At 55.5% G+C, this 19,840-nt stretch overlaps 1 protein-coding gene across 1 annotated transcript in view; it reads left to right on the plus strand.

Annotated features, from left to right (window-relative positions):
• The window catches only part of SH2D3C (SH2 domain containing 3C), a 31,697-nt gene extending 12,492 nt beyond the window's left edge, over window positions 1–19,205 (plus strand). Inside the window, 12 exon segments of the mRNA XM_032635868.1 lie at window positions 1,507–1,546; window positions 8,614–8,742; window positions 9,864–10,318; window positions 11,621–11,631; window positions 11,634–11,714; window positions 11,717–11,743; window positions 13,257–13,780; window positions 14,705–14,820; window positions 15,374–15,545; window positions 16,361–16,472; window positions 16,842–17,048; window positions 18,587–19,205. Of these exon segments, the coding sequence (XP_032491759.1) occupies window positions 1,507–1,546; window positions 8,614–8,742; window positions 9,864–10,318; window positions 11,621–11,631; window positions 11,634–11,714; window positions 11,717–11,743; window positions 13,257–13,780; window positions 14,705–14,820; window positions 15,374–15,545; window positions 16,361–16,472; window positions 16,842–17,048; window positions 18,587–18,762 (2,050 nt within the window). The 3' untranslated portion in view covers window positions 18,763–19,205.
• Window positions 19,206–19,840: the final 635 nt, after the last annotated feature.

The following is a 19,840-nucleotide window of genomic DNA, read 5'->3' on the forward strand; positions in this document are numbered from 1 at the left end:
AGTAGGGGGAGGGGCAAGCTGTGTGATGATGTGGGGTGGGGCGGAGGGCATTCCAGGCAAGGGAACAGCAAGTGCAAAGGCCCTGTGGCAAGAACGGGCTTGGCAAGGAGGCCAATGTGGCCGGGGCAGAATGAGGGATAGAATGAGGGAGGGAGGCATATTTTGGGGGTGGGAATTGATGAGGTGGGCAGTCAGATACCACCAGGGCCACACAGGGCATTGTAGGTTGGGGAACACATGAGCCTGTTTGCACTTGTTTTTCTGGCATGAAAATGGCACCCTCTTTACTCTCACAAGGGAAGAAAAGTCTTGGTTTAGTTGATAAATTACATGGCCAGCCATTTGCAGACCATGGAGTGGGATTTAGATTTTGTGCTTTGAGAGATGGGAGGCTTGGGGGTGGTTTGTGCACCGAGATCTGCTTAGCTTTTCACTTGAGTGCCGCCTGGGTGGCAGAGGGCTGTGAGGGCAGACACAGCGAGAAGGCTGCTGTGTGCTCCACAGAGGACACAGAGGGCGTCCCAGATGGGGCAGGGTTGACACATGGAGAGAAGTGGTCAGGATCTATTTTGGAAGTAGAGCCACAGGATTTCCTGATGGATTGGGCATGGAGTGTGAGTGAGAGAGGAGATGCAGAGGACTGCAGGGTTTTGGGCCAAACAAAGCAACAAGAAGGATGAAGCTGACATCAACTGAGATGGGAATCGGATGTGGGGAGCAGGGGCGTGGGGTGGGGGGGATCGGCAGTCCTGCTTTGGATACGAAAGTCAAAATGACTTCAAACATCTGAGAGGAGATGCTAAGGAGGCAGTTGGGTTTCTGAGTCTGGTGTTGAAGGGGAGGTCCAGGCTGCATCGGAGAAGGGAGGGCCTTTAAGGCCGAGGACTGGGGGAAGTGGCTCACGGAAGCCCTCACGAGGAAGGGTGATATCTATTTGGCACCTGGGAAAAACAGCCACCCCCAGCCTCTGGCCTCTCCAGGCCCCATCCTGACCACCTCTTAGGGGAGGGGATCAATTCCGCAGCCAAATGTCACCAGCAATGGCACCATGATATGCCACTGGGTGGGTCACTCCTGCACTAGGGAATGAGGGTAGGGCGGGAGGAAAGGAGGCTGAGGCCCAGCCTGGGGCCACCAACTGTGGAGTCAGGGAGGAGGTGGGGAGTGAACACCAGGGGAGTGCAGCGTCCTGAAGCTGGTCGAAGATAGCAATTCAGGGAGCAGGCCCCGTGTTAAGCATATAACATTCATCAGCTCCCAGAGTCCTCGAGAAAACACGAGTGAAGCAGAGGCTATCATTACCCTGATTTACAGACAGGAAACAGGCTCAGAGAGGTGAAGGTACTTGCCCAGGGTCGCACAGCTGGAGAGTGGAGGAGTAGCCCAGCCAGCAGATTCCAGCAAATGCTATCAGCTGCAGTGCCCCTCCTGCCTGCAGGTGGGCAGAGGCTGGCAGCTGGGGAGACAGGCAGGCTGGGAACACTCGCTTTTCTTCTCTCCTTCCAGGGCCACTGGAGAGCCGGAGGCTGTCGGGGACTATGTGAAGGTAAGAGGGGCCGGAAGGGGACACTGGAGGGCCCGGAGTCTCTTCCAGGAAGGGCAGAGTCCTTTTCTGGCCTGGTTAGGAGCCAGATCTCACCGACTGTTCCCAGGAGGAGAAGGTCTAGGAGTCAAGGCAGCGTGTGGGGTCTGCTTTCAATCCCAGCATCTTCTTCTCATGCCTTCCATCATTCTTTCCTGGCCCCAAACTCAGGACTTCCCAATGTTTGTTACTACCAGACTCCATCCAGCTGCCAGCTGGACAGGGCCCCAAGGGTGGCTCCTTGCGAAGACCGGCTCTAACCCCACTTGGTCTCTGAGCGCGTGGTGCTGGTGCCGGGAGGTGGCAGCAGGAAAGGATGACTCAGTTCCTCATCACAGATAATGGGCACAGTCACATCGATCATGAGCTTAATTTGTCCTGGGCACTGGGAAGGTTGAAAATGCAGTTTTGAAATAATAACGATAACAATAACACGACATAACATTTTGAGTGCCTATTGTGTGCAGAGCCCTGTGCTGGCTGCTGGCACTGGGAGTCACTTCTGAGCTCTTTACATAAATGAGGTCTTTGACTTCTTCCCTCATCACTGGGCAGTGAGGGCTTTCTTGTGCCCATTTACAGATGGGAAATTTGAGGCCCAGAGAAGTGCAGTGACTTGCCCACAACCACACAGCTACTGCAGGGCAGAGCTGGGATTGCTGTCCCAAGTTTATTTGATGCCAAGACCATGGACAGAGCCCTTGGCCTTCCACGTGCTGGAGCACCCACCCTGAGCCAGGTCCCCTACCGAGTATGGAACACACAGCAGAGGGAAAGGAGCGCCAGGCCCCGTGTTCCAAGGGCTCCTGGCCCATGTGGGGACCAGGGCAGAACCACACAATGGTTTGATCGTGTGTTTTGTAATTTAGCAGACCCAAATTTTAGTCCCAGATCTGCCACTTATTTGCCACATGACTTTGGGTGTGTCACCTCTCTGAGCCTCAGTGTTCACCTGTATGAAATGGGGTAACAGTGGTGCTTCCAAACCAGGGTTGCTATGGGCTCAATGAGTCCATGCCCATGAAGGGGAGATCTGGGCCTGGAACAGAGCAGGCCGGGCTGGTTCCTGACCCCAGGGCATTCCATCACCCAAGATGCTGCCTGGAAAGCTCCGTGTAAGTGACTAGTAATGAGCTCTGTGGGAAGTGCTCACACTGCTGTTCCCCACCATCCCCAGAAGGCTCAGATAAGAAGCCATTGGAGCTCCAGAGGTAGGGGACGACTTTCAGCTCAGGAGCTGGGGATGGGGAGATCAAGGAAGGCTTTCTGGAGGAGGAGGCATTGAAGCCAAGCCATTGCAGTTGACCAGGAATATTCACCAACATCCTCTCTCCAAACAGAAAGCTGGAAAGGAGATAAAGATAAGCAGAGATGGGTGGTAGAGTGATCCAGGCAGAGGTAAGAGTGTGGGCGTGGTCAGAAAGCAAGCTTGAGTGAACCCAGGAAATGCAGCCCAGGGCTGTAGCAAGTTGAGCAGGAGCTGCTCCCAGGATTTGGGCCCTGGCTCCTCATCCCGAGCCCTGACACCACAGGGGGGACAGAGGCCTCAGGTAGAACCAGCACCAAAGCCAGTGGTGGACCACACAGGGGCATATTTCAGCACCCCATAAATCCCAGCTGCCTGGAAAGGTAATGAGATCCCCATCACTGATGGTAGTGAGATCCCTGTGAGGATTAGCTTTGTATTTTCCCCTTATTTACTGGGCTGAAAAATGTAATTTAAAAATGCTGTAAAAGAAATAATACCTGCTCACTGGAGCTGATTAAAGAATCCCTTGAAGTATGAACTCAAAGCAATGTTAGTTGTGGCTTCAAGCCTCAGAAGAGGGTGGAATCAATAGTCGGTTACCAAAAGTCCATTCCTGACCTTACGTACTCAGCTTCCAGAGCTCCAGGGTTTCTCAGATCGTGATGTGAGTACTTTGATTCTAAGGCAAGGATTCTAAAGTTCCAAGACCATAAAACTCCAAGCTCCATGCTCAGAGCTTCAGATGTATTTACAGAAAATAATCAAATATGTGAGACCTGGAGAGGTGGACTCACCTGCCTAAGGTCACACAGCCTGTCAAAAGGATTTGAACTCCAGGCCTGACTGATGCAGAGTCAGTGATGACTCCCTTTGTGCTGAAGAGCCTATGATTCTAGGACCAAAAGTCCAGATTCTAAGACACTAAGCTTGAAAACAATAACAAGCATTTATTGAGCACTTGTTTTATGCCTGGCAACTTACATGCATCAGCTCAGCCAATGCTAACGAGAGTTCTGTGAGGTCAGCACAGGTGTGTTTTCCAGATGAGTAAATCTGGGCTCCAGGAGAAGGGACTTGGTTGGGTGGAGGTGGGGCACCGCTAGTTGAACCCAGGTTGATTCCCAAACCATTGAGCCTGAGTCTCTGCCCTCCCCACCCCCCCAAGTCTGTCAGTGGAATATCCCGCAATTCCCAGCAGAGTCCCTGATTCCAAATCAGAGATGAGAAATCCTGGGCTCTGGGAGATTTCCTGAGGCCACAAAGGATTTGGTCAAACATATACAGGGATTTTTCCAGCTTTAGATATGATTTAGTTCAAAGTCTCTGCCCGCTCCGGGTCAGTGAGGAGTGAGACGAGTGGGGGCGGCAGGACACCCCCCCTCCCTTGCTGGCCCAGGGGTCCCCACCCCATCCTTCTGCACCCCGTGAAGCCCTCCTTGGCAGGTCCCCCGTTCAGCATCCCCAGAGTACAGGCTGCCGGGGCGCGCGGGGCTGGAGCTCTGGGGGCTAGGGGCGGGGAGCCGGGGGCGGGCGGAGGGAGGAACAATGGCCCCCTCCCCTCCCGGGGCCGGCAGGAGGGTGGGGTCTCCCCGCCCCGCCTCTCCGCTCCTCCCCCGACAAGGCGATGAGGTAATCGCGCCGCCGAGAGGCAAGCGCAGCCGGTGCCCAGCCCGGTCGGTCCCGCGCCCCTGCCCCGCCGGCAGCCGTCCCCCGCACAGTCCCGGCCCTGGCCCCCCGGCCCCACCATGACCGAGCGGTGCAGCCTGTGGAGCGCCCTGTCGGCCGCCGCCTGCTGCTTCTACCGCGGCTCCTTCGTGCAGGTGCAGGTGAGGGGGCGGCTCGGCCCCCGCCAGGCGCTCCGGGCTGGGACCCCTGGCCGCTCGCCCCCGGAGCCGGGGAGCCGCAGCCCGTGACGCCGCTCAGGGTCCGGCCAGGCAGGGGCTGCGGGCTGCAGGCTGAGGGCTGCGGGAGGGGGCGGGGTCGCCCCAACCTCACCTCTGGGCGCCCAGACGCTCCGCAGGGTGAGGGTCCAGCTGCCACTCCCGAGACTCGGGGCTGCGGAGGCTACCGTTCCGGTCCTGCCTCCTCTTCAGGATGGAGCTGAGCTGGGGCGTTGGGTACCTGGAGATGAGGTCCCCGGCGTCCTGCCGGTCCTCCAGCGAGCACTCCGGCCCCTGCGGCTGACCCGGGCAGCCTGACTCCCCATTGTACCGGGGGCGCTGGGCCGGGGTCCAAAGGCTGAGTGAGGGGTGGGAAGCTGAGGGGATGCTGCGGGTGCCGAGGCTGGGGCCAGAGCGCCTGCAACCCTCCTGCCCTCTAGGTGGGCTCGGGCGTGCTCCGGGCGCGGGTCTCCTAGCCCATCTGGCCGGTCAGTGCGGGACGGCGCCGTGGCAGTGAAAGGGTTAAACGGAAGGGGGTGGAGGGGAGGACCCGGACCCCGCCTCTCTGCGGAGCATCATCTGGGGATGGCTTTGCTTAGGGTTGCGAGACTTAAGGGAGCTAGAGGGGACTTGCTGGGCACCGGCTGGTGAGAAGGGGTTAAGACCCTGACTCGGGGTCTCCGCGCTTTTGCTTCCCGAGCCCCCTGGGGGACGCGGAGCGCATCACCTCTGCGCTCCCCCAGGCTCACACACGCTCCGAGCCCGCCTGAATGACTGCCCCGCCGGCGGCTGAGCGCAGCATCCCCGCACCCGCCAATCAGGCGCTCGCAGGCCGGGAGGCGGTGAGATCATCTCTGGCCAATAGCAGTGCAGCGGGAGCAGGGATGCTGCATTCGCGCCCCAGCACCCACCCTCCTTGGGAGCTAGGGACCCCCGGGTCGAAGGTGAGGAATCACAGAGACCCTAGGGTTCCCTAACCTCAGGTGTGTGGGAGGACCAAGTTTGGCCCTCCAGGTTCTCCCTGACCATTGATTATGGTTGGAAAAGTGGAGCCCGGTCTCCCACCCACCATTTACAGATGAAGCTACCCAGGCCCAGAAAGGGAAACTGATTGGCTCAAGGTCATACAGTGGCAGGCAGAGTCTCGAAGCCAGGTTCTTTACCACACAGCCCCTCCCCTTCTTTGCCCCCTGTCCCCCTTGCTCCAGCTGTGGAACTGGGGCAACTTCTCAATTGCATGCTCTTTGTCAATGAGGAGTCTCCCATGTGACTTCCACTCTTCCCTCTCCAGGGTGTGGTGTGGTATAGGGGAGGGGCCAGGACCCTGAAGAATAGGGAACCCCATGGAGGAGTGTAGGTATCAGAGTTAGCTAATCTCAGTTCACCCCGGACCTCCCTGCCTTTCTGGGGTATTGGTTTCTACCCTGGGCGGGGGATGTACAGAATCCCCATTCTCAGGCCCTGCCTTTTCTGGAGCACCCATCTCCATCACCCACTCCCACCATCGGTCGCCAGAGCCCTACAGGTACCTCAAAGCCCAAATTTGTATGGGCCCATCCCCAAGCTGCTCCTGCCCCAGCCTTGCCCACCTTGGAGAGTGTCTCATTGTCCTCCGAGGCTCTCTACCTGGAATCCTCTCTGACCCCTCCGCCCTCTTCCCCACACGGGATCAATGGTTGTGTAAACACCCTTCCCCCAATTCCCATCCCCACACCCCACCCTCCCCTGCCATTGCCTGGAAAACACTAGGCCATCTCCATGCAGTGGATGGAACCTGCCCCAACACTTTAGAAACCTTCTGCAGCTCTGCTGTGGCCTCTGGGTAAACCCCAGCTCCCCAAGGCAGCCTCACAGCCCTGCCGCGCCTGCCCCTGCCACCCCCAGCCCTTTCGAAGCTTCTCCTCCCGCCCCCAGGGCCTTGGCTCTGCCTACAGGGCCCTGACTCTGCCACTGTCTTCCCAGAGCTCTTTCCTGCCCACCTGCCTGTCCCCACCCTGATGCTTTTGCTTGGCTCCATCAGGCCTCAGTGGAGATGTCACCTCTTCAGGGACTCCCTGACCAGATGAGGAGGGACATGCTCATCTGCTCCTGGAGCTCCCTGTGCATCTCTGAACATCCAGAGATCCTGGGGTTGCTTGTCAGTATCTGTGTGGCTCCCCCAGGACAGAGGCCACCTGTCCTGATGACCTTGGGCTCAGCCCCTGGCACAGGACCTGTCCCAGAGTAGAGGTTCAGTGTTGAAATAATGGAGTCAGAGACTCTAGATATCTCTGAAGCTGGGAACCAGGATGTCTTGGCAGCAGTGTAGACTGAGGTAAATCAAGGCAGTGGGAGCAGAGGGGTGGAGAATGGAGCAGCAGGGTTAGGCTCTGAGAACTGTGAAAGGTCAGAGGAGGCAGGGACTGGACTAGAGGACGCTGGACCCTGGTGGGGAGCAGGTCCTGGGGAGAGACTGCCCTTTAGTGCCCCCCTTCATCTGTCCTGCTGCTTGGCCAGGTCTGGGCCATATCTATCTGTCCTGGACCAGCCATCATTGCGGTCTGGAATTGGGGGAAGGGAGAGGAAGCAATGTTACATGTTCTGGCAGTGACAAGGACATCTGTGGGCTAGTTGCAGTGCTCTGGAGTATTGTCTCCTTTCATCCTCGCAATCCTGTGAAGCAGGTTCTGCAATTGTTTCCATTTTACAGAGGAAGAAACTGAGGCCTGGGGAACTCACAAGACAGCCAGGATTGGACTGGGCTTCATGGTGGGGGCACACCTGGCAGCAGGGGCTCCCCTCCCCCTGTTCTTAGGCCTCCAACCCCAGGCCACAGTAACCAGGAAACCAGGAATCTCCCCCTTGGGCAGGTGGAAGGGGGGGTCCTGAGCATTATCTCCAGTGAGTGACCTCGGGCTTCCCTGCTGGGCTGCAGTTTCCCCATCTAGCAAGGATTGCTTGAGACAGCAAGGAAGAAAGGGCTTTGGGAACTGTAGAGGACATCACAGGTGTCTTTAGGCAGGGGGGTGCTCTACTACCCTGTTTGTAGCTGCCTCCCCAATGCCTGTATAAGTCACTGTCCCAGAATGTATCCTCGTACATTCAGCCCTGTTTTTGTCCATGCTTTTGCCTGGGTACCTGCTGTGTTATATACGTTTAGAAATCCTCCCTCCCTCCACTTCAAGATCAGTTTGGTGTCTTTGGTGCAGAATGAGTGTTTGCGATTGCCATCTCCTCCAGCAAGTCTTCCTGGACCACTCCACCTGGCCCAGACTTCATCTCCTCCCTTTGAAAAGCTAGTCGGCTCTTTGCCGCTGTCCAGTGTTGTGGTGCTGACCTCAAATGCTCATGTCGCTTTTAAAAAATATTTATTTATTTATTTGGCTGCGTCAGGTCTTAGTTGCAGCGCACAGGATTCTCTCTAGTTGTGGCATGCGGGCTCAGTAGTTGCAGCGCACGGGCTCTCTTGTTGTGGCACGCAAGCTCTAAAGCGCGCTCTTAGTTGCCCCGTGGCCTAGCTGCCCTGCGGCATGTGGGATCTTAGTTCCCTGACCAGGGATCGAACCTGTGTCCTCTGCATTGGAAGGCGGATTCTTAACCACTGGACCACCAGGGAAGTCCCTCAAATGCTCATGTCACTTTTGCCTCCCCTCTTAGACTAGGAGCTTCCTTGAGGACAGGATCATTTATTGACTTATCTACCCTGGCACATAGTTCAGAGCCTAGAACACAGTAGGCACTTTTTGGTGGATTTAATTGAGATTCCGTTACTCCTGCTGGGATAGGGACTCCTGCGTGAGGATCTGTGCCTAAGTGTTCCCAGGGTCCCAGGATGGAATGAGTTCACCTGGGGTGGTGGAGGTTGGGAAGGAAGGAGGAAGGGGCTTCAGTTTGGATGCCAACTTTTGCTGTCTCCTGCCCAGTTCTCCAAGGAGAAGTACATCCTGGACTCATCGCCTGAGAAGTTGCACAAAGAGTTGGAGGAAGAGCTCAAACTCAGCAGCACAGATCTCCGCAGCCACGCCTGGTACCATGGCCGCATCCCCCGTGAGGTGAGCAGGCCCTGAGCTGGGACCTCAGCCCTAGACCCACCGCCTCGGCCAGCCCCAGCCCAGAGAAGCTCTGACCAGAGAAGCTCTGACTATTGCTTGGTGGGTTCAATCAGAGTAGCCTTGGATGAGGTCTAGTTCTGCCATTTACTGACTGTGTGACCTTGAACAAGTCACTTCACCTCTCTGAGCCCCAGTTTCCTTATCTATAAGATGGAGGATAATAATAGTGCCTACCTTAAAGGTTGGTTGTGAGAATTAAATGAACTAGTGCATGTGAAGTTCTTAACACGATGTCTGACATGCAGTGAGCTCAGTGAACATTGTCCTTTATGGTGGTGGTGGTTATTATTACTACGATTATTTTTACTGTTATTGTTATAGGTCTATACATCAGCCTCTTGTGTGTTTGGTCAGTGCATATCAGTCCTTAGGCTACTCAATTTTGACAAAGTTGAATTTCTGGGCTGAGGCTAATAGTCATCTGTTCCCTTTTACATTCATGCTGTAAATCTTTGTCAAGTATCAGCTCTGTCAGGTCCTGTGCTGGGCACCAAGGATGCAGAGATAAGATAGGTGGTGGCTTCTCTTGAGGGCTGGTATCCCAGGGTAGGGGTTGACAGGCAGGCAGACCGTCAGAGCCCAGTGGGAGAAGTGCAAGAATGGAGCACCCAGCAGGCAGTGCGGGCTGCCCCGAGGAAGGGGTGCTGAGGAGAGAGGCCGTTATGAGATGGATAGGAGTTCACCAGGTGGGCAGGATGGGAAGGATGTTCCAGGCCGAGAAAGTAGCTTGAGGTACAAAGGCCCAGAGATGTGCCAGAGCACTGGGTGTTAGGAGGAATGAGGATTGAGAATCCACTCTGCCCAACGTGAGATCTGAGAAGGAGTAGGTCTGAGACCTGAGTTTCAGATCATGGCGACCCCCATCCCAGGGTGTTATGTCCTCCCATGCCTGAGCCTCTGTTTCCTGGACCCAGGGCCTCTGGCTGAGTTGCACCCTCTGAATCTGGGTCAGAGGGTGCAACTCCCAAGCTTCAGATATCTCTGTTCACTGTGTCCCCCAGATCCCAGGTCTGGCCCTCTCTGCCCCTGCCCTGCCCCAGCCTGACCCTTGCCTCTCGCAGGTCTCCGAGACCCTGGTGCAGCGCAATGGTGACTTCCTCATCCGGGACTCGCTCACCAGCCTGGGCGACTATGTGCTCACCTGCCGCTGGCGCAACCAGGCCTTGCACTTCAAGATCAACAAGGTTGTGGTGAAGGCGGGTGAGAGCTACACCCACATCCAGTACCTGTTCGAGCAGGAGAGCTTCGACCACGTGCCGGCCCTTGTGCGGTATCACGTGGGCAGCCGCAAGGCTGTGTCAGAGCAGAGTGGCGCCATCATCTACTGCCCCGTCAACCGCACCTTCCCGCTGCGCTACCTGGAGGCCTGCTACGGCCTGGGCCAGGGCGGTGGCAAGGCTGCCAGCCCCGCCAGCCCCTCAGGCCCCAAGGGCAGCCACGTGAAGCGGCGCAGCGTCACCATGACTGACGGGCTCACCGCCGACAAGGTCACCCGCAGTGATGGCTGCCCCACCAGGTGAGTGAGAACCTATGCTAGGCCTCAGGCTCCCCATCTGTCAAATGGGGGTGTTGGTAATGAGAGTACTGGTGAGAAAGGGGAGGCCCAGTCACACGGGTCTGAGGTGCTATGACTGCCCTGGAGCCTTGGTGTGTGGGGAAGGACAGGAGGAAGCTCAGGCTGTGCTGAGTAGAAGTCTGGAGCGCAGGTTGCCATCCCAGCTCTGCGGCAACTGGCTGTGCACCCTTGGCCCTGGCATTCCTCCTCTCTTGCCTCCGTGTTCCTACCTATAAAAGGCCCTCACTCAGAAAGCCCTCTCTGGCCTAGGGAGGAGCCCTGGGTGCTGTCCTGTCCCAGGCAGGGGCCTGGTCCTTGTTGCCAGCCCACCCCACCCCACCAAACTAGGCCAAGGTGGGCATCAGGGCAGAGGGCTTTGCAGGATGCAAGCCATTGCACAGGGAATGGAATGTTCTCAGCGACATTTTTGATGACACCCAGTTGTCCGGGGCTAGGTGACACCAGGCACTGATCCCAGGAAAAGCCACAGCAGCCAATCGTTCCTGAGGCCCTATTGTGTGCCTGGCCCTCTCCTGGTGCTCTTGCACCCAACTTCAGTGACTCCCACGTCCCCCTGGGAGGCGGCTTCTGTCCATGCCCCCACTTTGTAGATGAGGAAATAGGCTTGGAGAGGGGCAGCCGCTTGCTAGAGAGTGGTAGGACCCAGATTCTAACCCAGGCCCTCAACTCCGAGGTCTGTGCCCCTAATTTCTATGGCCTCCCTGCTGTTTGCAGCAAGACCTGCCATCCTGTGCCACCAGCACTTGGATAGGTCCCATCTCCCTGGGCCTGGGCTGGGTGCTGTCAGCCAAGGAATCACTGGTTGGGTACCCTGTGGGGAGTAGCCACTTGGCCTGTGGGTTTGGAACCCGTGATCAAAACGGTGCCAGGATCCACAGGCCATGTGTGCCCAAGGCATCTGGGTATAGTATGGGAGCAGTGAGGAGGGGCCAGGCTGGTGGGCCTGGCTCCCTTGGCCTGCCCACCTTTCCTGCTAGCCCTCTCCCCAGACTGTTCTGCAAGTTGGGGGCAAGGTTCCCAGGGAAGAGAAACAGTTGTGCAGGTTGTGGACTGCACAAGCCTTTTCTCCTTCTGGGCTTTAGTTTTGTACCTGTCAGTTGGGAGGTTGGACTTGATAATCTCCAAGCCTTTTCTGCCTTTGAAGTTCAGCAGATCTTGGACGGAGGCAGAGGTGGGGGTCCTAATACTAGCTGAGGACCCTGACCTCTGGGATCTCTGCTCATGAAGGTGTCTGCTCCACAGCACATCACTGCCCACCCCCGGGAATCCATCCGCAACTGTGCACTCAGCATGGACCAGATCCCAGACCTGCACTCTCCCGTGTCCCCCATCTCTGAGAGCCCAGCTCCCCCGCCTATAGTACCGGTACGTCCAGCGGAGGGGGTCGAGGCAGGTGGGGGGATCTGGTGGGAGTAGCCTTGTGTGCGCACGCGTGCACTATCTTTGACGACTTCTGGTATAGTGTGTGATCATGTGTGTTTCTACCTCTTTTCTGAGAGCAATGCCCTGCAAGAGTTGACACTAAAAACTTGCCAGCAGAACTATCGATGTTGACGTGCAAAACATATCCATGGCTTGTTCATTCTACAACGACTTATTGAGTCCCTGTCGGGTACCAGGCGCTGTGCATGTGGCTTCCAGTGCATTCTCCTGAATGTTACTGAATCTGGCTCCAGTGCTGTGAAGTGCGTGTGGTCAGCAACACTCAGCCCCCATTGGTCAAGTGCCTCCGTGTGTGGTGCTCTGCCAGGCCCTGCATCGGCTGGGACTTAATGCGTCCTGGATTCCAAATGGTGGGCTCAAACCGGACTCGTCATGCTTGCTTTAGTCTTTTAAATAGACTTTTTCAGAAAAGTTCTAGATTCACAGCAAAATTGAGCAGGAAGCACAGAGCGCTGTGCTTTTTTAAATACAAAGAAAATTTCTACTGTTGAAACATGCCACTAGTTCATTTCTGGAAGAAAACAAGTGTTTTCAACAGGCCATACTGCATATTGCCCACCTGGCAGGAAAAGCTCGCAGACAGAGGTGCATCCCGGGAGGAACCTTTGCTGGGAGACACTGTTGCCATGTTGCTGTCTATATGGGTTGTCACAAATTCTTCTCTAAACACGGGCCTGCCAGCTTGTCATAACTGCCACTTGCCTTCAAAACAACAACCCTTGGGTGTAAATGTTAAAATGCCTTGCCACAAATTATTTATCGGGACAATTTCTAAGCAACGCGGCTCAGGGAAGTACCCAGGAGTGAGGATTTAACACCTGGTTTTAAATCCCAGCTCTATGCTTTGCTGCTGGGTGACCTCAGGCAGGTCAGCTGGCCTCTCTGAGCCTCAGTTTTCTCATCTGGAGAATGGGGATCATAAAAGTACTGACGCACAGGATGTTGAGAGGGTTAAACGGACTAATGTTGCAGAGAAGGATCTCGTAGCCAGTAAGAGCTCAATAAACATCACCTCTAATTTTGGATGATGGTTACTGTTTTGACTGGTATATCTCCAGCATGTCACCAGTTCCCAGGACACATGTACTCAATAAATCATTATTACTAATTCGTTGAGAAATAATTCCATACGATGAACTCCAGCAAGTGCTTAGCTTTTTCTGAATCACGGAAAGCTCCTTCAAGTAGCTCCGTCGTTCCCCAAGGCTATAGCAGCCTTAGGGTAGGAAAGTGAGACTCCTGGTGTCCAGGTAATTTCAGAGTACCACTGAGAGCTGGTCAGTGGGCCAGAGTCTGCTGGGCTGGGCCTGGGTCCAGGGAGGTGGGGCTGTCACCCATGTAGGGTGGATGGAGCCTGTCCTTTGGGAAGGGGGTGGGGGAACCTCACTGCGTGGGGAGTCATGGAAACTAGTCCTCTCTCTTTATCTCCCTGCAGTGACCCGTGTCCACACCGCCCCTGCCGCCCCCTCAGCCACAGCGCTGCCTGCCTCCCCTGTCACCCGCCGCTCCAGTGAACCCCAGCTGTGTCCTGGAAGTGCCGGGGAGTCGGACAAGGGCCCTTACTCCAGCCCCCCCCACACCCGCTGCGAGGCCTCCCCATCACCTTCGCTCAGCAGCTACAGCGACCCGGACTCTGGCCATTACTGCCAGCTGCAGCCTCCTGTCCGTGGCAGCCGAGAGTGGGCAGCAGCCGAGGCCTCCAGCCGCCAGGCCAGGAGCTATGGGGAGAGGCTTAAGGAACTGTCAGAAAATGGGGCCCCCGAAGGGGACTGGGGTAGGACCTTCACAGTCCCCATCGTGGAAGCCACCTCTTCCTTCAACCCGGCTACCTTCCAGTCACTACTGATCCCCAAAGATAACCGGCCACTGGAGATGGGCCTCCTGCATAAAGTCAAGGAGCTGCTCGCAGAGGTCGATGCCCGGACGCTGGCCCAGCATGTCACCAAGGTTGACTGCCTGGTAGGTGCTGGGTGCACACTGGGGCAGGAGGAGCACCTCCATCCTCTGGCTTTGGGACAGGGGTCAGGGTGGTGAGGAGCTGGCCCCAAATTCCCAAGTATAGCGAATGGGCCTGGATTCTGACTTCATGGCCGTCCTTCACTTGCTGTGTGACTCTGACTAATCCCTTTAACTGGGCCCCAATTTTCTCCTTTAAAAAGAGCAAAAACCAAGATATTCCTGCTTCCTCCAGATGTCAGTTTGGCACTGGAACCGAGGAGTCCTGAAAGCCAGTGGCGTCTGGCTGCCTGGGACACTTTCTGAGCCTGGTGAAAGTCAGTCTGGCTGGTCCAGGGAATATAACAGGCCCGACTTCCCGTGTCCACCCCCCCTAGTGGACAAAACTCATTGCCTAGGTCCATAAGTTGTGAATGCCTGGGCCTTTGCTTTGAATGGATCTTGACCATCTAAGGACCCTGACTTGTTCTCAGTCTCAGTTCCTCTCTCTGAACTTTGTGGCCGGAGGGCACTGACTGCTTGGTTGCACTGGTCTCTGAGCTCAAGAAGCAAGAAAAGAAACAGTGCTGAGAGGTAGCTCTGTGAAGAGTGCTAGGCGTGAAGGGAGCAGCCTTGGGGTCTAGGCCCACTGTGTGACCTTGGACAAGCCCTTTCCCTGCCGGACCTCAGGTTTGCCTTCTGGAATAAGGGTGTCCTGGGCACCTCTGCCCCATGTCAGACACCTCTGGGCATTTTCCCATTTATCCCGCGTTTCACAGATGGGGAGAATGAGGCTCATTTTGCTCCATGTCAGAGGGTTAGCAGTAGAGCTGGAATTCAAACCCAGCCTCCCAGCCAGGCTGCCCTCCAAGATAAAGCTCCCTGACTCCCAGATGGCTTGAGCTAGCCGTGACAGAAAATTAATCAGCCCTCTGGGCGTCCTTGTAGGTTGCTAGGATACTGGGCGTTACCAAGGAGATGCAGACCCTAATGGGAGTCCGCTGGGGCATGGAGCTGCTCACTCTTCCCCATGGCCGGCAGCTACGACTAGACCTACTGGAAAGGTAAGGCGACTCACGGGGAACCCCCTGGGCTACCGCGCGGCCCTTCGCTGTGGCTGGCTGGCCAATCACAGTCTCTCACCCCGGCTCCCAGGGGTTCTGGCCACGCCCCCTATCCCATTGACCAATCGCTCCTTCTCCATATCCAGCTCCAAGTAATCTTGGTTTCCCAAAGACCGAGTCCTTTATCTCCGAATTCACATTTTGCATCCTCTTGACCGATCACAATCTGTGAGCCTTGGCCCTCTCATCAGCTCTGGCTTCTCTCCTTTTCTTTCTTAGAACAGCTTTACCAGATGATTTCGATGATTTCCGCTGATTGGTCACAAGCCTCTCAGCCTGGCGCTCTAGGGCCTCTGGCCCCGCCCCCTGACTTATACTGACCAATCAGAAGCCCTTAACTTTGCTTTTCTTCACTCTGGCCGCGCCCCCTAATCTCATTGACCCTTTACAATCTCTCGCTTTTGGCTCTGCCCTCCGCCCCTCAGCTCTCAACCACAAAGACCCCCAACCCTAGGTCCCTGGCCCCGCCCCTCTGACCTGGCTGCTCCGACAGGTTCCACACCATGTCCATCATGCTGGCCGTGGACATCCTGGGCTGCACGGGCTCCGCTGAGGAGCGGGCAGCTCTTCTGCACAAGACCATCCAGCTGGCGGCCGAGCTTCGGGGGACCATGGGAAACATGTTCAGCTTCGCTGCAGTCATGGGCGCCCTGGATATGGCCCAGGTACTGAGGGACCCACATAGAGCTGGGCATAAGCTAGTCTCTGTCCGGAGGAGCCCTAGGATGTGTTCCTTTGGGATAGCTGTATATTGAATCAGGAAGAACTTTGTGACCTTCTAGGCAGCATTGGTGACAGGGTAACTGGGAGCACTGAGTCCTTTAAGTGCTGACCTGCTCCCAGACAAAGTCTTCCCTTTTCCCTGCTCTCAGTTTCCCTACCTGTAAAATGAATGAGGAGCATTATATGAGTTTAAAGAATAAATATAAAACGGCACTCATTTAGCAAGCACTGACTATATGCTAGGCGCTACATCGAGTACTTTAGAAGCACCAGTTCCTCAAAAAAAATCTCATGAAGGGAGTGCCTTTACTGTTCTCATTTCACTTATGGAGAAACTGAGGCAGAGCAGTACTTGCCTAAAGTCACATTCAAAGGCCGAAAAAGTTGGGATTCAAACTAGGTCTGTCTAATTTCACAGCCCGGACCTCATCCACACTACACTTCCTCTCCTTTGCCTCGTCAACAGTGACAGCAGGATCCCAGAGCAGTGGCTCAACTCCCAGCTCTGCCACTTATTTTTGGAATGACCTTGGGCAAGTCATTCGCCTCTCTGAGCCTTAGTTCCCTCATCTGTAAAATGGGTTGTTGGGAGAGCTTCATGGGAAACGTGTGAAAAGCAGTCAGCACTGTCCCAGATTCATGAATGGTGACTATACTAATAATTATTATCCCACATCTGGGTGTCCGCTGGGCAGAGTGGCCTGTGGCCCCAGCAGGCCCCTTCCCTGGCCGGTCGCTCACAGTCTGGTCTCCCCAGATTGCCCGGCTGGAGCAGACATGGGTGACTCTGCGGCAGCGACACACGGAGGGAGCCATCCTCTACGAGAAGAAGCTCAAGCCATTTCTCAAGAGCCTCAATGAAGGCAAAGGTACCTCTCCCACCTTGCTACGTGACCTTGGACAGGTTCCAGCCCTCTCTGGGCCAGCAAAGACTCTCCCCGTGGGGAGGATGATGAGGGCTTGACTGAGCTTTGTGCAGGCTGTTCCCGCACTCACTTTCTGCATCTGGCAACCGTGTATGCCACGTCCAGGTCCAGCCTCAGCCCCTGAGCTCGGCCAAGGCTGCAGTGGGTTCAGCTGGAGGAATCCGAAGGGTTTGTCTTAGGAGTCAGAATCCCTGGGTGCTCTCTCTGGGACCTCAGGCAGCCCCTTTCCCCTAAAACATCCCCGGTTTCTGGGACTGTGGTGGATGGCTGGGCCCTCGGAGACCTCTAAGCACCGTGTGTCCCTCCCTGCAGAAGGCCCGCCGCTGAGCAACACCACATTTCCTCACGTGCTGCCACTCATCACTCTGCTGGAGTGTGACTCCGCCCCGGCCGAGGGCCCCGAGCCCTGGGGCAGCACAGAGCACGGCGTGGAGGTGGTGCTGGCCCACCTGGAGGCTGCCCGCACCGTGGCACACCACGGCGGCCTGTATCACACCAATGCCGAGGTCAAGCTGCAGGGTGAGTCATGGGTCACAGCTGCGGGCGATCCCGCCACTGATCCTGCCAGCCTGGGCCTCCCTCCACGTGACTTGCTCTCCCCTCTCCTCCAAACACCCCTTCACATTTCTCCATCCCTCTTTCCTGCATGTATCCCTGACTTCTTTTTCTCACCCCTTTTCTTCACTTATTCAGCAGTCTGACAAGCAGTTGTTAGTGGCAGGCACCAGGTTGGGTGCGACAAAGGAGATGATTCAAAGAGCACCATAGCTGTGTATCTTAGCTTCTCTGAGCCTCAGCTTTCTCATCTGTGAAGTGGGTGGGCATCCTAACAGGCCTACTTTACAAGGTTGTTTACAAAGCACTCGGCCTGGGGCCCTGGGGCTGAGGCAGACCTGCCCTGCCTTCAAGGAGCTCACAGTCTAGTCAAAAAGTAGAACTCCTGGGCTTCCCTGGTGGCGCAGTAGTTAAGAATCCACCTGCCAATGCAGGGGACCAGGTTCGAGCCCTGGTCCAGGAAGATCCCACAGGCCACGGAGCAACTAAACCCGCAACTACTGAGCCTGCGCTCTAGAGCCCACGAGCCACAGCTACTGAAACCCGCACACCTAGAGCCCGTGCTCCACAACAAGAGAAGCCACCGCAATGAGAAGCCCGCACACCACAACAAAGAGTAGCCCCCGCTCACCGCAGCTAGAGAAGGCCCACGCACAGCAACAAAGACCCAACACAGCCAAAAATAAATAAAATAAAATAAATTAATTTTAAAAAAAGTAGAACTCCTCCTTGTGGAAGGAGCAGAGAGATAGCGTCTTCAGATAATCCACCTTTTACTTTTCTAGGCAGTATTTAAGTCACAAATGTTCTCTGTAGACCAATTGGAAATAACAGCTGAGCAAAACCAAGATAAAACAAATCACCAACAATTACCTGGAGGTAAATGCCATGAGCACCTGGCATGTGTCTTTCTTGCCTTTCTTCTTCAGAAAGGACAAAAGAGAAACTACTTTTTTACATTTACTTACAAAATATATACACATTTCTTAGGAAAAATTTTGGAATTTACAGAAAAATACAAAAGGGAAAAGAAAAATCCCCCCCAGATTAATTTTTTTTTTTTTTTTTTTTTGGTACATGGGCCTCTCACTGTTGTGGCCTCTCCCGTCGCGGAGCACAGGCTCCGGACACGCAGGCTCAGCAGCCATGGCTCGCGGGCCCAGCCGCTCCGCGGCATGTGGGATCTTCCCGGACCGGGGCACGAACCCGTGTCCCCTGCATCGGCAGGCGGACTCTCAACCACTGCGCCACCAGGGAAGCCCCCAAATTAATTTTAATATTTTATCTTCTAGTCATTTTTAAATTATATGTTGCAAATAGTAGGACAAAGACTGGGTGCTAAACTGCTTGGTCATGTTCATCAGCAAACCTCGTGGGATCCCTGGTGGAGGTGGGGGGAGGTCCCTTGGAATGAGGCCCTGAGGCGTGTGGTGGCTCCAAGCAGGAGTCCCAGCCTCCGCAGCTGGATGGTGGTTCCCTGACCCCTGTGCCCCACCCTGCAGGGTTCCAGGCCCGGCCAGAGCTCCTCGAGGTGTTCAGCACCGAGTTCCAGATGCGCCTCCTCTGGGGCAGCCAGGGCGCCAGCAGCAGCCAGGCCCGGCGCTATGAGAAGTTCGACAAGGTCCTCACTGCCCTGTCCCACAAACTGGAGCCTGCCGTCCGCTCTAGCGAGCTGTGACCCCCATGTACCCTTCCCCTCTGCGGCTGCGGGCAGCAACAGGGACAGAAGGGCACAGACCTTTCCCCAGAGCACCCCAGGGACACTGTGATCAGCCCGAGAACGTTCTGGGTTCAACTCCAGGATCTCCCTTGCACCTCCAGGGGCCTACGTGGACTCTGGGCTCCATCCCACCTGCTACTCACTCACCAAGTTTTCCTTCAGGAAGAACTGGAACCCCTGTTTCTCCCTCCAGCTTCTGCTTCTCCCCTTCCTGCTGAGGTGCCCTGTATTTGAACCACGGGAGGCTTCTCACACCTCCTCACTCTTCTCCAGGCACCTGCCCCCGCCCCCTCACTGACACCAATGCCTCCCTCTGGCTGTAAATACATCTGTCTGTTCTGTAAATAGATGTACAGAAGCCGTGTTCTTTATTTCATATAATAAACTTTTATGACTCTTTCTTCTGTCTCTCAGGGGGCTTTGGGGTAGAAGGAAGTGTCTTTTCTCAGGTGAAAGGTGGAAAAATTCATTCAACAGACTTATTCAGCACTTGAAACATTCCAGATTGTACCAGGATCCAGAGGTACAGCCAATTCTTAAAACCCAGTCCCTGTCCTGGGGGAGCTCACAGACCAGAAGGGAGATCAACAGCTAATTCCAACCAGTAGGAGAAATACTGACCTGCCCTGCTCCTTCCCCATCCCCTGCCTCAGGAGCCACAGCAAATTATCCCACAAATGTACAACCCAGGATCCTAGATGTTTGGGTGGAAGGGCTTTATGAAATCTAAGATTCCAGCTCCCCTCAGGAAAACAGAACTGGAGGGAGAAGGGACTTGCCCTGGGTCACAGCAGCAGAATGAGGAAGGCTGGAACCTGGGTGTCCTCGCCTGGAGTTCTTTCCTTTTCTCAACAGTGGGAACTACTAATTTCTTTTCAAGTTTTGAAACGTGGCCCCAGAAGTCTTCGTGTGTGTGTGTGTGTGTGTGTGTGTGTGTGTGTGTGTGTGTGTGTGTGTCAGGTGGGTGACGCAGGAAATCTTTGAGGAGGGCCATGAAAGCAGTTGTCTTGTTTTCATGGGTAGGGGAGGTAGGCAA

This window comes from Phocoena sinus, chromosome 6 (genome assembly GCF_008692025.1).
Source record: "Phocoena sinus isolate mPhoSin1 chromosome 6, mPhoSin1.pri, whole genome shotgun sequence".
Taxonomy (NCBI): domain Eukaryota; kingdom Metazoa; phylum Chordata; class Mammalia; order Artiodactyla; family Phocoenidae; genus Phocoena; species Phocoena sinus.